The sequence below is a fragment of the Elephantulus edwardii genome, unplaced genomic scaffold (genome assembly GCF_000299155.1).
Source record: "Elephantulus edwardii isolate Elephantulus edwardi_28Jun2011 unplaced genomic scaffold, EleEdw1.0 scaffold00106, whole genome shotgun sequence".
Taxonomy (NCBI): domain Eukaryota; kingdom Metazoa; phylum Chordata; class Mammalia; order Macroscelidea; family Macroscelididae; genus Elephantulus; species Elephantulus edwardii.
In genome coordinates, this window is record NW_006399856.1 from 4,784,870 (window position 1) to 4,803,778 (window position 18,909).

Consider the following 18,909-nt stretch of genomic DNA (forward strand, 5'->3'; position numbering starts at 1 on the left):
ATCCCTCTGCTTCCAGACTCTCCCACCCCCTTAGATCCTTATACTTGTTCAGTACTTATACAATATATTTGCCCTTGTGGGACTGAGTTAGTTCACTTAGCATAATGCTCCCCAGGCCCTCCCAAGTTGGACCATAATTTACAAAATCACTGCTCCTACATGCGGCATAATATTCCGTTGTGTGTTATATACCATAATTTCTCAATCCATTCATTCATGGTTGGACATTTTGGCTGTTTTCCATGTTCTTGTGATGGTGAATAATGCTGCTATGAGCACTGGTGTACAAATCTCAGTTTGTGCCTCAGTTCTTGTTTTCTCAAGGAATATTCCAAGTAGTAGAATAGCTGAGTCATACGGAATTTCTATGTTCAGCTTTTTGAGGAAGTGCCAAACTGACTTCCAGAATGGTTGTACCATTTTATAATCCAACCAACAATGTATTTACACAATGTTTTGAGATGAGCTCACCGTACTCAAGAATTTGTGTGTGCAAAACAACTATGAGATATTATCTCACCCCAATATTAGCAAAATTCAACAGAGCAGCAAACACACACAGGTGAGGCTGTGGAGAAACTGAAACCCTTATTCACCGTTGGTGGGAGTGTAAAATGGTGCAACCACTATGGAAGGCAATATGGTGCTTTCTCAAAAAGTTGCAAACAGAAATATCATTTGACCCAGCAACTCCACTACTAGGAATACACCCTAAAGAAATCAAAACTGCCACCCAAGCAGATATATGCACACCCACGTTTATTACTGCATTGTTTACAATAGCAAAGAGATGAAAACAACCCAAGTGCCCATCAACAAATAAATGGATAGAGAAGCGGTGGTATATTCACATAATGGAATACTCTACAGCACTGAAAAAGAAGGAACTAAAAATATTATACAAAATGGGTGACCCTGGATGACAATATGCTGAGTGAATTATCTGTCACAAAGGACAAATAGTACATAATGCCACTGTTTTAAATAGGACTGACACGGGGGTTGGGGGGAAACTAAAGAAAGAGGGGATAAATAACATACATGGGCATTGAAACAGACAAGGAGGGTAACTGTATAAAAGGAATATATGATCATATTATCTGCATGATAACAGTCCAGAATAAGAGCTGCATAGTGAAAGTGGACTGGGGTATGGGAGGAAATTGTACAACAGTAATTCTTTTTCAAAAGAGAAAAGCAAACTAGGGGTGGGGAAAGTAGGGAGAAAAATGTGCAGCAATGAATGAATGGAAATCCAAGTTCTCTATAAACTTTTGTTAAGATCTCAATAAAAATAAAAGAAAAAAATTAAAGAATTTATATGTGTGATGCTTATCAGTTTAGTCTATTCCTTTCAGACAAATTAAATAGAAATACCAAAAAAGTATATTAAGATTCAACATTTTATTATTTTTTTCAAATGAAATCTTTAAGATGATTGTACATCTATATTGTATGCAAACCAAAAAAACAGTCACTTGCGATGCCTCAGTGGTGGAAGAGTCGGAGGCTGGTGTGAGCAAGGATGATGCCCAGTTCGTCGCACGCCTCAATCACAACCTGGTCAGCCGCAGAACCGGAGGGAGCAGCAATGTAAGCCACACCACTCTGGGGGAGAAAAGCACACGGGTTTGCAAAGCACAGTACAATTTACCAATACGCAAAAAGCAAGTCGTCTCTCTTAGAGCAACAGTTAACACGAATAACAATTCACAATGCAGACTCACTGACTTGACCAAAAAAGCCAAAATATACATTAAATGGAGAGGTCACAATGATTCTTCAACTTATCTGTGTCCTCTTAACGTAAAAGTCAGAAGCACCATTTCTAAAACATAGCATCTTTATATGGTTTCTATATAAATATTAGTTCTGCCCAGCAACTGCAAACTTACCCTTTTAGCTCTGTCCACATTATCCCTGAAAGGAAAGAAGGCATCAGAACTTATGGAAACTTCACTGAGTTTGCCAATCCATTCCTTCTTCTCCTCCTCAGTTAATAATTCAGGGGCTTCCTCAAATAGTGCCTTCCACTGAACCAAATCTTCACCCTATGTGAGTTGGAAAAAAGGTTAGTCTGACACCACTGACAGTCATGTAAGAAATAAAGCAGCAGGCCTGAAAGCATGTGGGCATATTAACCAGGATTTCTTAATTATAAATAACAACTTCTCTTTTTGTATCCGTTTCTATTTCTGAAATTTCCTTCTTTGATGCTTGTGACACTTTATTAAGAAAAAGTATGTGAAGTTTACCAAATAATGATCAGTTTACTCCAAATATATTTTGTTCCTGTCCAAGTTCAATGTACTACATTATATTCCAGAGAGAACAAAGCAAGTGACAGGGAAACTGCATTGTCAAAGGTTTTCAAAAGAATCTTTCTTTGCAGGAAATAAAAAAAAAAATTTAGGAACGTTGCACTTCTAATTAGCCTTAAGAATGTAGTTTGTCCTATAAAGAAACTGATACTTTTAAAATATGTTATGCTGGGTATTTTTTTTTCTCTTTTAAAACTATTAATAGAAGTTTTCCTGAGTAACAGAAAAATTCCAGAATTCAAAAGAAAAAATGTCTGGGTACTTTTCAGTGACAGTTACCTGAGATTCCCATTTCTGAACAGACTCAGTAGCATCATCTAGATGTTACCAGATCATTGGCATTTGTTTTCTGTCCAGGATTTATTTTCTGTTCATAGCTGCTGCTATGTCCAGCCATGGAGCAGCATGCTTTTCTCTGGGCAGACTAGCAATATTAACTAGCAGATTTTTTATACTGGCAATTTTAACACTCCTCTATACCAACCCTGAGACGAAAACTGTGGAAGAGCACCACATGTGATAGAAATGAGCTTGCTGTTGATGGCACTTGTAGGAAAATATGGTAGAAGAAACTCACCAGCGTTACTGTCTTTCAGGTAATTTAAAAGGAATGTTTCATTACACGCCTATCATGTGGCAAGCATCCTGCTTAGTACTATGAGAAGAGGGCTTAGTGCCAGGCCCTACCATTCAAAGCTTGTATTCAAGAATGGACAAACAACAAAAGCAAGTCAATTGTTTTAATTTAAAAAGACAGAGGAATATGTTTTTATCTCACAGAGAAATAAAGCTGAGGAAATGTGCATGAAATAAGAAAATGAGAGAGTGGTAAAGGTATCAGATTAATGCCCTTTCTTTTCCCTGCAGTGATGAAGTGTCACATGTATGACAGGGTGAACTTCTACAAAGTCAATATATCAAAAGACCAACTGCATTAGGAAAATCTGCTGTCAGGGACCTCTCCAAAGTGTTGAAGAGCAAGGAAGCCAGTTTGGAGACTAAGGTGAGTGGGAACCAGATCATGGTCTTTTCAATTTCTTGTTATGCACCAGAGAGCTGGATATTGACCAAGCGTGATAGAAGAAGAACTGATGCCTTTGAGTGTGATACTGGAGTACTTAACATATTACGGACCACTAAGAAAACAAATATGTCTGTCCTAGAGAGGGTGAAATCAGAAGATGCTTCTTGGAGGCAAGGATTTTGAGATTTGGGGCATATAGCCAGGAGGGACCAGTCTTTGGAGAAAAATATCATGCTTGGATGGGTCGAGCAACAGCACAGGCAAGGAAGACTCCCAGATGAGATGAATTAAAATAATAACTGAGGTAATGAAAGTAGGTATGTCAATGAGAATTAAAATAATAACTGAGGTAATGAAAGTAGGTATGTCAATGACAGGAAGATTGGCTAAGGACAGAGTAGGGCTGAGAGTTATTGTGCATAAAGACACTATGAGTCATAGTCAACACAATGGGATATAACAATGACTATAATATAATTGCCACCTATATAACTTGACTGACGAGTCTCATACCTCGCCGATGGTTCCTGTAACATACTGATCGATGGCGTTCGAGATTTCAGCCCTCTTCACACCGGTTTTAAACTTCATTGAAAGCACTCGTGGATGATGTCTAAGCCACCAAGCGTTGGCCTTATCCCCTGCAAGGCGTGTACAATGTATCCGAGACTGCTGTCCTGCTCCGACCCCAATGACCTGAAGAGAACATACAGCGTTTCTAACAACACTCTTCTCAATGGAACTTTTACACAGTCTCCAAAATCTAATTTTGTGGAAGAAAATAACAAGGCCAAATAAGAAAAATACAGATAATTTCCAAGTCAACAAAAGGCAAGGATAGACTCTGACTACATTTTACTTCCTCAGTGATATGTGAAGTATGCCTATTAAAATATTCTGTAAATTTCTAGAATACACAGTTGTAAGACTGCTGGTCTTAGGGCTCTCTACTCACAGTTGCAGAACCCATAGTTCTCTAAAAAACCCCATACATGACCACAGAGGACATCTAAAAGGTTTCAGTCAGTCAATAGCTTATAGTTAAACACTCACAAAAATCTGACCAGATTGGTAATTCTAAGTAAAAATGCTACCAGACAAAAATTTATCTTTCTTCCTCCCTACTATCTCAGTAGGCTGGAGTCTACAACAACATCAATACACATGCATTTCCTCAGTTTCTGTATTGAGTACACACATGTGTAGCTAGCCACTTCTGCACTGACAAGAATGATGCATTCACTATGTATGGCCTCCCAGAATCTGCTGGAATCATGAGTCATGACCTCCCAGGATCTTGTAACTACAGAGAAGGCATCTATCAGTTGGCTTTTGCTCAATTTTAAAGGGTTTTCCAGGTCACAAACGAATCACTCTTCTCCCCTATGTATGGGTCAGAACAGACATCTAGTTGACCTTCCAGGGGATTTTAAGAGCCAGTAAACGGCAAGAAAGGAGACTGCCCACCCCTCCCTCACAGAGCTATGGGTGGTTTTGAACTTTGTGTAACTCCTTTCTGCTAACCCACCAGAACTCCATTCTCCTTTACTGCTGGGCCAAATTATTTAAAGGAGATGCTCATAGAGTAAGCGGAACTCTGCAGACACATGGAAAGATACAGCAGGACCATTTGCTAAGTCCTACAGTTAGGGAGCGCTTAACTATGAACTAGCTCAATGCCACACGTTACACCTCAGTACTTGAAGAAGGAAGTGAACATTATAAGCCAAAAAGTTCTCATCTCGACGGCTCAGTGGTCACAGAACTGTGGACTCTGTCTGTCAAACATCTTCAAACTGTGCAATTAAGGGCCCATCCTACTCTGTACAAACTACATCTCAATAAAACTGGCTTTAAGGTAGTCCCAGTCCTTACTCTTCTCCCCACCACCAATGGGAATAATAATGTCTACTGTTGTTGCTGGTGGCACCACCAAGTTCAAATCCTCACCATCCCAGGTGCAGCAGAACAAAGTGCTGCCGCGCTGGGCACCATCCGAACAGCAGCAATTAGGTTTATGCCATCGCTGTCAATCCATCTTGCTGAAACAGCTAACAGAGCCCTCCTCTTCCAAACTGTGCCAACTCCTTCTAGGCAGGAGGCAATGTCACTAGTTTTAGCACCGAGTTCCAGAGCCACTTTGCCGTCATCTTTAGTTTTAATAGTTGACCGAGCTGTCGAGTAAGTGCTGGCAAACCCAGAGAAGGCACAGCTGGCCAACTTTCTCTCTCACGCTGTCCAGCACCAGGGCCGTCAGATTCTTGCGTACCCTTTAGTAAAACCCCAGCCCCCTTGAGCCGAGCCCGACAGCATGCTTACCTGACCGTTCTTGGCGTAGCACACAGAGTTGGACTGAGTGTACTTGACGGCAACAGTGGCCACGATGAGGTCTCGCAGACCAGCCGCTGGCAACTGCGACATAGAGAGGGGGGCGATAAACACACCTGCTTTTAAAACATCATCTAACTTTAAGTACCTTTTATCATTTAATCTAAGAGGTCCCTATAGACTTACACTTGTCAGTTTGCCAAACAAAAAAAAAAGTGAAGGTCCAAGCCACAAAGTACATTCGAAGAGTAGAGTTTTTTAATTAAGAGCCAAATATTAACATGTGGTGGAACATGGTACAAGCCCAATTCACAGCCGACTTAAGCCAATGCTACTTTGTGACAACACTAGATTAAGCTACCACCTTTTGTTTAAACAAAAACTACAAAAAGCTGTATCTCTCTAAAACTGACAGATATGTTCTCTAACACAGTACTTTAAATATCTGAAATCAACCTAAAATCCATGTTGAGAAAAAGATGCTGAAAATAATTTCTGGAAGCACGATAAACAATGATGATACAAATGATAGAATTTCTTATCTCTGTACTGGAAAATATTTTTGGAAAAGAAGCGAGACAGCTAGCTGATAATTTAGCTATTGGAAAGCTTAATTATCCAGATGAATGAAAACATCTCGCTTTGGGAAAGACTTGTGATATAAGCACAAAAAGACCAATTAGCAATAAGGAGAAAATGACCTATCAGAAGAAAAAGGCCTGTACAATATTAAAAAACTAAACACACTCAACAATAAAAATCAGAACATCAACTAGAAAATGGGGGAAACATATGAAGAATTCTAGAGAGCCTATAGAGATGGAAAATAAACCAATGAACACAATCAACATTATTAGCCATTGAAAAAATAGCAAGATACTGCCAAACACTTTTCCAGAATACTTAGAACATGAATTAAAAAAAAAAATAAAATCACAGACTACAGTTAAAGATGGTACAGATACAAGAAAACTGGATCAATCACACGCTGACTCACACACTGATAGAGAAAACATAAAATGGCACAGACATTTTGGAAAACATAAAGATTAATAAAGCTATCTATGTGTTTCAAACATAAACTCTCAAAGTCACTGCCACTGAGTCAGAACCAGTTGGCGGCTGACCCTCCAGCAGTTTTCAAGTTAAGTCAAGTCACTGCCATGGAGTTGGAAATGAATCATGGCTGAAAGTCATACCAGAGGAGACTCTCCATCTTTCTCCTCTGGAGCCACTAGTGGATTTGAACCAGCAGAGAGGTACCACTTTTATTTTTTTACTTCAATGATTCCCGGCAGCTGCTCCCTGAATGGCCAGCCTTCCTAATCAGCCAGCAGTTCCATGGAGGAAGACATGGCAGTCATCAGCTTCCTGAACGGCTGCCAGTCTGGGAAACCTGGCAGGAGAGGACAGTCCTTCCCGCCCCACAGGGAGGAATTAACTCAAAGGTAAAGTGTTTCATTAGTCCACAGGAGGCATGAATAGTGAAAGAGATCAATCCATTAACTGATCAAATTAAAAGGAATCAAGCAAGCATGTGGTAAGCATCTTCTGCTTATAGACCTACAGAACTATCCCAATAAAGATTTTTAAAGCCTATTTCCAGCAACTCCAGGAACAACTAACCAGGAAACAATCCACAGCTTCCCACTTTCCATCTCTGTCATGGTTAAAAGGCTGGTCTGGGAATCAGTGTGGCAGGAACAAACAGAAAAGTTGGACTTAGAACTAATATGGAAAATACTTAGGGGCAAAGATTCCCAGAGATAGGGCAAAAGAAAATGAGCCTGGAAATGTATGCTCTTCCATTGGAAGGTATTTTCTAAGGTGATTGAAATAAAGGAAGAGGCAAAGAAGGTGAGTAGAGCCTTGGAAATCTTTTACAGTCTTACAGTGATAGAAAAGAGTTCAAAGTAGAGCAGGGAAGGATAATGCCAGAAGGGGCTTTTGTTGAACAGAAGTGAATAAACAGACCAACCCTCACAAAGACTGAGGTCAACTTCAAGAGAGCTCAATTCCTGACAGGATAAAGATGACACACCTCCACCTTATTGGTCTCAGAAGCGTGTTCACTCTGGAGGAAAAAAGGTGTCACCACCAAGACCCCCTCTACTTTATCACATAACAATGTCATGCATCCAATCAAAAAACTTCCAGGCAACTAGCACAAAACCATGGGTGACACCTTCAACATACCAAGAAGAATTATGGGCAATTCTAGGTCCAGCAGAAACACCCTTAAAGAGTCAAGATCTTCGAAGACATTTCAGAAAACAAAGCTCATCCACTCCCATACTCTTTGATCCTGGCAGATTTCTTGTCTTCTTCTGACAGTTTCTCAGTTTTTACAAAGGAGATAGTAGCAGTAAATTCTACAGGGTACTCTGAGGATGACAAAGATAACATATGTGAACACGAGAAACATCACCATCATAATCCTAGGAGTATGTTCTTAAAAAGCAACAAACGACACAAGAGCAAAGACACATCCACATAAACTTTGACTATAGGACTAATACTGGAAACCACAGAGCTATCCATCACACATACATATACATCACCCAAAGATGTGCATCTACACCGGAAACCAGAGAGCTATCCATCACACATATATACACACAACTCAAAGATGTGCATCTATACTGGAAACCAGAGTTATCCATCACACATACATACACACTGTCCAAAGACATGCATCTACTCTGGAAACCAGAGAGCTATCCATCACACATACATACACATTGTCCAAAAATGAGCATCTACACTGATACAGAAAACACATATGCAAGATAAGGCATGGAGAGAAGGCCAATCGCCAAGCAGAATCATAGAGGATAGGATCTAATTTCTGTTTAAGAGAAGACACTGCACATTTACACACATGTGGAAGCTTGTAAGATGGTCCTTTAGTCTTCAGCAGTCTGACTTAGTTGACAATTCCAAGATATAGTAACCTATTTGTATCTGCATATCAAGCATTCTAATTATAAACCCTAACAGGGTATTTAATGTATAAATATTATAAACAGAGCTACTAAAGTTATTAGTATTTGGAGCAAACTTACCTCTTTATTCTTGGTAACAATGTTGCTAAACAATGACCTGTCAACGACACCATTATTTCTCTTCTGGCTTAAACGAAGACCAAAAAGAGTTCGTACTTCATTTTCATCTGGTTTGTAAGATTGATCCATCTAAGATAAAAATATAGGAAGTTAAAATTAATATATTCACAGCTTTTTTACTTTATCGTTTAATTTAGGCACAACCATTTAATTATAGATAAGGTTTCACACAGGATCCAAATTTAAAAGAGTTATCATATTTTAATTACAATAAAAATGTCAAGTGTTCTTTGAATTATTTTTTAGGCTTAAGTCATTCCTCATCCTGTTTTTGCTTAAGTATTTCTTTTGGAAAGATGCTAATTGGAAACAATCCTTATCAGATATTAAAACTGCAATACCAAATACTTAGGTACTATGAGTTCAATAGAATACCCAACACAGACACAAATATATGTAGAAATTTATTATCAGATAAAGGCAGCATTTTAATTCAGTGAGGAAGAGACAACATTCACTGAATAAAAAGTGGGACACCTGAGACAATTTGTGGCTCACCAATTAAGAAAAAACAATTTAGATTCAAAGCATATATCCATCCACCACAGACTCCTATTAGGAATTTAAAAGTCAAAATTAAACTTAAAGCAGCACACCAAAATAAAAAAGAAAAGAAAATGCAGATTCTTGACAAGGGCACAAAACCTGGGCAAAAAAGATTGCTAGGTAAACACACAAAACCACCATGCTGTTTGTGCTGGAGAGCCCACTGCAGCTCAGTGCAGGCCCGCATCATGGGAGAGCATAGAGTCTCCCGGCCCTAGTCTCACTCCAACAGCCCACCAGGTCTTCCCTCCCACGAAGCCACTGAAGGGGTTGAGTAACACCCTTCTACTCAGCAGCTGACCACTTACCCAATGCACCACTAAGCTTTCTATGTCTACCAGAAACACCCAGGGCAGAGACCAAACTGAGAAAAAGTATCTTTCTCGTACAATGTATCTGTGGAAAAACCTCACTCTAATAGAAAAATATGCAGAGTATGGGCAGACAATTCACCCAAGGGAAATGATAAATGTGAAAAGAGGTTAATCACACTTGTAATGAGAAAGAAAAACTCTAATGAGATGCTGTTATTTTCACCTATCAAAAGGCAAGGAAGAAAACACTGACACCAGTAAGGACAAGGATGCTGGGAAACAGGCTCCCTGACGCCTCCTGCTGGGACATGAAATTTGCTGTACAACCTTTTACAGGAGCAGCACCGATCAAATCAGCGCAGTCACTAGGAAGCAGTAATGGCACTGCCAGGGCTTTCCTCCACATGACTCACTGCAGGGGTGTGTCAAAGAGCTGGAGACTGATGGTTGACTAGACATGATGTGCATTTGTGGGACAGACGTTCAAGGTTGTACCGGTGCACTCATGCAGCAAAAAGGCATATATTTACTGAATATGTGTAGACTTACAGAAAAGAGAAGCAAGAAGTTTAAAGCATTCAACACTTAAAAGTGATTTGTTAGAAGGCTCTGAGTATGAAGGAGAGACTGCCTGAAATATTGGAAAAGATGCTCAGATAAGAGCCAATGGTGGTTCTCACCATGAATTCCACTAACCTGAAGAACACAGTAGTTCCCATTTTTCTTTTTAGAAAGGATTGTTAAGGCAGCTTCTTCATATCCTGGAGCAATGATACCATCAGATACCTGCAGAGACGTGAAGAATTGGTTATAGTTTATTTCAAGAAAAATACAAAATCTTTGGAAAAACCTAGTAATTACCTGTCTTTAAATAATGTAGCAACATTTTATCATTCTATCTCCAACCAAGAATTCTAATAATTACATTTCCAAAGTCTAATTCTGAAAAATTACAGTTCTCAATGCAGGCAAGCAAAAACATACACACACAGCTCCCCGCTCTCCCTCCAAAACACCCAAGCCCATTGCCTTTGCGTTGATTCAGGCCCTTGGCGACCCTCCATCAGATTCTTAAGGCTGTAAATTCATATGGGAGGAAACTACCGTCCGGAGTGGATTCGCAGCATGGACTTTTCAGTCAGCATTCCAACACGTAACGACCAGGGCTTCTTCATTATGTGTAATTGATAACTGATCATATTTCAGTAACTCTCTTCAGGAAAGGTTTTGCTTGTTTCAACTTTAACCAATATATATAATATTTAAGAATATTCACATATTGGAATATTCTTAAATATTATGTATTTTCCAGGAAGGAAAATGGTTTAATAGTATTCTTTTCATAGTGTTTGTATTAAGTATGTTCTTGTTCAACTTCAACCAATAAATCAATATTCTTAAATTCTTGATTACTTATTTTCACAGTGTTTAGTATAAGAACGGGCCTGTTCTAGTTCTACCTCTGGGACCTTGTTAAGTGGCATAAAGCACCAAGTAACGAACAAGACAAGAGGATCCCATGAAGTCCTATGTGCACTTGGAGCTCCGGTGGCACAGTCCGGAGAGAGGGTGCTGCTAACCCAAAGGGGATGCCTCTGTCAGTTCAAATCCACCAGCGCCTCCAAGGCAGAAAATTGGACAAACTCCTCTCCTACATTTTCAGCTTCAAGAAACTCAACTGGAGGGTTTGCTTCCAGTCAGTTCTGACTCAATACAATGAGATGATCTGCATTTCACAATTCAGCACGTCAGTTCCACTGTGGCTCCACGTGCGGAAAATAAAAACCTGACACAACCACACAAAAACCCTTGTTTGAAGATCAAAATGGTCTCGGTTTTTAGGGAAAAGTTTAGATAGCTATTTACTTTTCTCCTCTAACAATTACTCTATATTTTATTCAGTAAAATCAATCTCAAGACCCACAATGTAACCATCATTTATTTTCTCTTCTCTATTAATTCTGATCTCCATTCCTCCTTCTATACTTCCGTGTCTTCCTTTCAGGAGTAACATGAATTTTTTTTCCCACCCCAATTGAAAGCTAAAGAGAGATGAAAATACTAGCAAGTGTACTTTTTAAAAAATATATCCATTCACTATCTTCCTTTTTTATAATAAATACTGTCGAGTCAGACACGCCCTTTCATATCTGTTCACGCCTCATCCACCAGTTCTTTGAGCTACCTTCATCCTTACACCTTCTTATTTCTGTCTGTCCTTCCTTGCTGGACCACAGCCTTTTTAAAACGCTTCTTTGTTCCAATGCTAAGACTTATAGTTTCAGGGTGGAGTATTCTTTCCCCCGTTGTACAGTTGTACATTACTGACTTACGGAGTTACAGAAAGGTTCACTGCATTATCACACAAGCTAGTTTATCTCTGCTCTTAGGAAACAATAAATTGGCATTAAAATAACTACATGGCAATGTGGAATTACGACTATTCAAGATAATAAATTTAATCTGACACAAGTACAAACATAAATGCTGTAAGATTATGGTTTTAAGGTAACGTGAAGTAGAATCAATAAAAATGGAGTTCTGCATAGTTATTTGTAGGATTTTTACTCTTGTGTGACAGAGTAGAACTGCCCCATAGGCTTTTCTAGGGTCTTATTTTTATGGGAGCACATGGTCCGGTTTTTCTCCCGCAGGACTGCTGAGTGCCTTCAAAACACCAACCCTGCCTTTATCAGCCAAGAGCGTCAGCATTATTTACACATGGGGCAAAAAGAAGTAAAAAATCACTGACCTCTCTGGAGATAATTTTGGCAGTAGGAACATCACAAATATCAGACAATGCAATAAAATCACCAAATGAAGACATTCTATCAGCTCCTGGAAATAAGCATGAAAAAAAACAGGTATTTAAAACAATCAAAAAAAACAAGCCCACAACCCACACACAAAACTAAAACCCGCAAACCCTCTCATGTTTAAATCTTAATAGGATCATAGAAAATGTGTTTTAAAAGTATTCTAGCGCAGAGTAGAAAAGGCCACATTATTTTTAGCTCTGGAGGCCATGTGGTCTTCATTGCAACTATTCAATTCTGATTCTAGTATAAAAAACAGCATACACAGACAATCAAAGTATTTACAAAACAGGTGGTGGACTAATATGGCCCCAGGACTACAGTTTACTGAACCTTGATTTAAAGGTATCAGTAGGGAGCTCTGGTGGCCTAGTAGCAAGGAGCCAACCCGAAGGCATGTGGTTTGAATCCATCAGTTTCTCTGTAGGAGAAAGATGGTTAATTTCCTCCCATTTGATTTATTGCCTCTGGAAAAAACATGCGGAAACGTCAGTTCCAACATGATGGTACATAATAACATATTATTAACACTTTCAAAAACTTCATATTAATATTCCAATAATATTTACAGACTATTAATTATTCCCCAAATACATAAAATGCAAATCTAATAAAATGTAACTGAGTAAAAAGCAAATAATTCCTGAAACATAATAAACACCACCACCTTCAACATGCTAACTTGAAGTGACATGGTACAATTGTAACATTCCAACTTGAAGTGACATGGTACAATTGTACTTCTACTTTTTAGATTAATATTTTAGCACACACTTTTATATACAAATTTATTTTGAAGCACTCATTTGATAATTCTCAAGTGTTATTAAAAACAAAATTGTTAATAGGAAATCTTACGATGAAATAAAAAAACATTACTAATTCTATTTGAAATACTGCGCTTTCTCTCTTAACAGCTGCAAGATCTTATGGGTGGGCCGACCTCTTGCTCGAGCATATGCGGTGGCGATGGGGGTAAGGGTCTGGTGGAGATCGTGGACCATGCAGACTTTTGCCTCATCCTCACTGAGTGGGATGCCAACAGCAGCACCTGGGAAGAGAAAACAAGAATGAATATAAGCTACCACTTGCCAACTCTCAAATCAGTATTCTTCTTAACATCTAGTATATGCAGCATTACTTCTAATGCCTGTGCGAATTAACAATAAAATCTGTGTGGTAGACAATTAAGCACCACAACCCAGTCATAAAGGAGGGTGAGTCAGAGAGATCACGACTTTGTGGGTCTGCAAATACAGAGCTGCTGTCTAAAGGCCAACAGCACCTGTCCGTGCAGACGACGTTAGCTTGTTTCTCAATAACACACACACTCTCTCTGTTCTGCTTGACATCACACACCACTCATGGTATTTAGAATAAACCAAAGAGAACAAATTATGTGTCAGACTGTCAATAGATATGGGACTATACAGAACTAAACTATAAAGTTTGTATGAATAACAAAAGAAAGGTATCAATATAACAGCTATAAAAAGTTACAAATGTTCTAGGAAAACAACATCTTCACATATTCTCATTTCTAATCCCAAGGAAAAACACTGGCTTTGGTCATTCTGCATTAAGCCATCTCCCATTTCCATCTCCTCAATGTTCATGTTTCCACTGTTAAAACTACTACCCGATCGTCGGATCTCCCAATGTCACACTATTTCAGTAGATACACACTCACATACATGAGTGTATTGAGGTTATAATTTTCTTAGATTTTTACTACTTACTACTACATTGATACTGTTACCACCAGACTTGACAAAGATGGTTTCAGACTTTACAGAATGTCTAAAAAAAAGGAAAAAAGGAAAGCATTTTTAAAAGTTCAAGAGCACAGTGGCTTACCTGCTGGACTGACGTGTTTGAAAGAGGCAGCAGCTGGGATGCTGAGAGCTTCTTTGAGTTCTGATACCAGCTGCCAGGCATTCAAAGCATCACAGAGGTTTACAAAGCCAGGGGCTCCATTCAGCACTACACGCAAATAAATATACAAACACCTCATCATGGGAATAGTAAGGTCGATATATGAACATTTCCTAACACAGAAGGACAACTGGCAGGCCAAATCCAGCCAATCCAAAAGTAACTCGACAATAAAGAAGAATGCAACCTCTGATTTTTTTCCCCCTCTAAGCTTATTTCTTAACCCTGGGAAGATTCTTCCAGCAGCCACTGCTTCCTGTGAAGAAGTATTTGTATAATGTTCACACAGAAAGATCATGTACTAGCAATGAAAAAGACAAAACACTTCTATTTTGATTTCCTTTCTGTACCATCATTGACAGTACTTTGAAAGTATAACTGCCCAACATTTATTGCACCCTACATTGCGAGGGCACAGAGATAGTCTCTGTGAGGATGGCACAGGACAGGACAGGGTTCAGATCTGTGGTTCACAGGGTCACCATGAGTTCTTCTTGACTTGGTGACACCTAAAAAACAACAACAACATTGCTAGGTACAGCTCTGGGTGCTTGAGATACGTAAGTGAGTAACACAGTACCTTACAAAACAACAATCACTGGCCTCAGGCCAAAAAACCAGTAAAATAAAAGCAAAATATCTCCCCTTGGGAATCAGAAAAGGATGTCCTTTATCACCACTCCTATTCAATATAATATTGAGTCCCAGCTAAAGCAATATTTCAAGGGAGATAAAAGGCAGAAGTAAAATTACCTCTATCTGCAGACGACATGATCACATACATGAATGGGATTGTTAAGTATAGGATCTTATATACTATCTTGAAACACAGTAAGAAAGAAAGGATCTGCAGATTTTACGATCATACACACATAATAAATCTGTAAATATAGGATTGATATTATATCAAGTACCTTTTGAGACTCAAAAAGAAAGCTGAAAGTATAAGGAGGATTCTGCCAAGTGGCAGCATAGAAGATCAAGATCTGAAATTCACCAGGATTCTTCTACACTAACAAAGAACTCTGAAGAGAAAATCAAGAAAGCAGTAACATTTATGCTAGCCACCCAAAATATGAAGTATTTAAGAATATACTGAACCAGAAACACAAAAGGCTTAAAGAAAACCACTAAATGTTCTACATAAACAGAAGCTGTGCTCCCAGCCTAAAGACAGGTGATTTGGATACATCAGCTGCTCCACTGGAGAAAGATGGGCAATCTCTTCCACGTGAGTTAGTCTCTGAAAACCCACTGGAGGGTCAGCCCGAGTAGGCTCTAGTTGGACAACAGTAAGGTTTTTTGAGTTTTACCACACTCACGGGTAGAAGATTTAACACTGTGAAGGGTCAATACCATCAAAAGCAATTCAGATTTCTCATTATTCCTTAAAGACAGAAAAAATACTCCTCAATTTTATAAGGAAAGTCTTGAATAAACAAAATACCAGGAAAAAATACAACCAAACAAAACACAATACAAGACAACAATGAAAATGCTTCTGAAAATGGAAAGCAGGAAACAGAAAGTACAGGGGATCTTTTGTGTTTCAGAAACTAAATGGGAAATAAATAAACTAGAAGTAGGTGATACCTGTTTTAAAAAAATAATATGTATCAGAAGTACAAATGTGGGTGCAAACATTAGTCCTTGAACATATGTTGAGAACTGCATCTCATACTTCGATGGTTACAATGAAGCACTATGTAATTTATCTTTGAAATGAAAAGCACATCAGACAGAAGATAGTGTTACACACACTCAGACACTGTGAATGGTGTTACCTGTGATGGGAAGCTTGGGCTTCAATGTATACAGCTGGGCAGGTGTTTGATGAGGGTTCATCCCATATCTCAAGGGCATCTGAGATATTCCTTTACTGTACTGTCTCCTGAAGTAATCGGAAATTGCTTCATCATACTGTGCTGTGTGAGTGAATGCCTGTGAAAAGTGCAGGGTTTTTAAGAAACACTGGCAGCCTTACCCAAAGTGGAGGAGATAAGACAATTTTAGATGCTTCCTAGCAAAGTGCACCCCTCCCAAAACCCCCCGCAAAAGACACCACGTAACACTGAATAGCTTTTCAATTTTCTTCCCATCTTTTTTAACAGAATCCTCTCTAACATTTGTTATCTTCTTTTTCTTTTTTTTTTAATCAAAAGAGAGGAGATTTCAGCAAAGCTGGGAAGTGATACAATCTAGCGAGAAGTGGGAATTGTTTAGTTTGGCAAACACTGCACTAGATTGGCTGCCATCTGACAGATAATGTAATAAAGCACATCCGCACCTTCAGGGCTAGCTGGCGTCGGGTCTCCAAGGAGGTGTCTTTACTGTCGGAGCCCTGCATCTCCGCAGACACCACCGCATAGTCTTCCGGGTCGCACACGACTGACACGCGGGAGTGGTTCTTGGCTGCTGCTCGGAGCAAGGTCACTCCACCTTTGAAGAATCAAGATTTGCATTTTCTTATCCACCTATTAGCTTTTTCCACATGAAATAAGTGCACATACCTCGACTATATCTCTAAAGAAGAGTTAAAAACAAGTGATACATCTTCACAGACACACAAAGAAAAGCCAGGAAAATACTGATGAATGAAGAGTCCCTCAACATGACCTGGAGCAAGTATGATTTTTGAGATTCTCAATACTGACTAGTAAAATAAAGTCTAACTTTAAATTTCAGTCGTCTTCTATTCTGCCAGTCTACTAAAAAATGTTTTCAATTTATGAATAAATTTAGGCCAGGTGGCACAAATGCTTAGGCACATGGCTGGTAACCTAGTAGCCTTTGGTAGTTTGAACAAGATAAAAATGTGTCAATCTACCTCCTTAACGAATACAGACAAGAAAATCCTCCGGGGGCCATTCTATACGATCACAGCGAGTCAGAATCAAGCTGGCGGCCTAACAACAACTTACCAATATCAATTTGCTCAACAGCTGCCTCGATGGTTACGTCTGGAGAAGCCACAGTCTTCACAAATGGATACAGATTACAAACAACAACTCTGAAACGAAGAGGAATTTAGTGATCATTCAGAACTCAAAGTGGTTACTTTATAGGTATCAAGGAAAATGACACCAAGAGCTATAAACAAAACAACATGAGCAACAAAAATAATAAACGTCTAAAACACGAGGTGCTGGACATATACTTTAGGACTCTAAAAAAAAATTAAATGCCTGGACCTTCCTTAGAACATACACAAACTGAAGCAGCTGTCAACCAGCAGGTGCTCTCAATAGACACCATCCACTCCTTAGAGGAGATTTCTATGAGAGAGCACCAAGCCAAACCGCTGCCCTCAAGTTGATTCAAGCTGACGGAGAACCTCCCTCAGGCTTCTGAGACGGTAGAGCTTTTTTGGAAGGAGACTATCCATCTTTTTCTTAAAAGAGTAACTGGTGGACTTGAACCTCTGACGTTCAAGTTAACAGTCCAACATCGAACACGGTATGCCACTAGAGCTCTTTCCTCGGAATGCGGTATTACTGCATGGGAAATGGTAGGTGCTCATTACGATTAAGACAGGGTCATCCCTGGACGGTATACAGTTAATGCACATGGTTGACAACATAGATTGAAAGTTCCAACCCACACAGATGTCTCAGAAGAAAGGGCCAGTGAGACACTTGTAAAAATCAAGTCTCTGGAAACCCTCCGGGGCACAGGTCTATCCTGACAGACATGGGGTCACTAGGAGTTAGAATCCCTTCAACAACACGTGGGCTTTGGCTATTAAGACATCACAAGTTGTTAAAAGAAAGGGGAAATACAGGATTATAAAAAATTTGAGTCACTCTGGAATCTGCTCTACCTTGACAGACATTCCATTTTGTGTCCTATTTCTAATTAACTGGATTAGGTACAGTGATGAAATGCAATGGTTCATTCGAACCATTAACTATCTGGTCTTACAGCTTGATGTGTGATTCTGACCTTCAGAGGTCAAACTAAAGGTCAGTAATAGGAAATTCTGAAATGACAATGAAACACTGAGCTAAAATTAAAAATCAATGAAGGAATGAGTGGAACTTCCAAACCAGCCGTACAACTGCACTTTGAGTAAAGCAAGCTTAACTAGCAAAAGATGGAAGACTTATCTTTTAAGAAGAAGAGATAATTAGTGAAGAAAGTCTACTATTTTTAAGGACAATGTCAATCTGGCTAGAGGCCTGACCTCACTCCCTCCTCTCATTCTCAATGTCCAATGAAGAGACACAACATCTCATAAAGAAAGACAAGCTGCCAGCATTTCTCATCTCTCCAATTTAGAGATAACAGGAGATTAAACTGCTAATTAATGAGAATGAAAGGTCAGTGGGCTTAGTTAGTCCTCTCCTCATCTCCCATCAGTAAGAGTTTATATTTCAGGTGCACTGACCCCAGAACGTTGGTGATGATAAGCCTAGCCAAAGTTCACAAATAGAGCAGGGACTCTTCAGCAGGAAAAGCAAGGTAAGAAGACCACAGGCTACCACTTCCTCTGTTGTTGTT

At 39.2% G+C, this 18,909-nt stretch overlaps 1 protein-coding gene across 1 annotated transcript in view; it reads right to left on the reverse strand.

Annotated features, from left to right (window-relative positions):
* Positions 1 to 1,401: 1,401 nt before the first annotated feature.
* ATIC (5-aminoimidazole-4-carboxamide ribonucleotide formyltransferase/IMP cyclohydrolase) overlaps positions 1,402 to 18,909 on the reverse strand; it is a 25,623-nt gene continuing 8,115 nt past the window's right edge. The window contains exons 4-15 of the mRNA XM_006891918.1: positions 17,331 to 17,419; positions 16,697 to 16,848; positions 16,194 to 16,350; positions 14,332 to 14,457; positions 13,418 to 13,525; positions 12,411 to 12,496; positions 10,355 to 10,444; positions 8,739 to 8,867; positions 5,665 to 5,757; positions 3,859 to 4,041; positions 1,896 to 2,051; positions 1,402 to 1,608 (exon numbers count right to left, since the gene is read on the reverse strand). Coding sequence (XP_006891980.1) covers positions 1,489 to 1,608; positions 1,896 to 2,051; positions 3,859 to 4,041; positions 5,665 to 5,757; positions 8,739 to 8,867; positions 10,355 to 10,444; positions 12,411 to 12,496; positions 13,418 to 13,525; positions 14,332 to 14,457; positions 16,194 to 16,350; positions 16,697 to 16,848; positions 17,331 to 17,419 — 1,489 coding nt within the window. The 3' untranslated portion in view covers positions 1,402 to 1,488. The remainder of the gene's footprint in view (positions 1,609 to 1,895; positions 2,052 to 3,858; positions 4,042 to 5,664; positions 5,758 to 8,738; positions 8,868 to 10,354; positions 10,445 to 12,410; positions 12,497 to 13,417; positions 13,526 to 14,331; positions 14,458 to 16,193; positions 16,351 to 16,696; positions 16,849 to 17,330; positions 17,420 to 18,909) is intronic.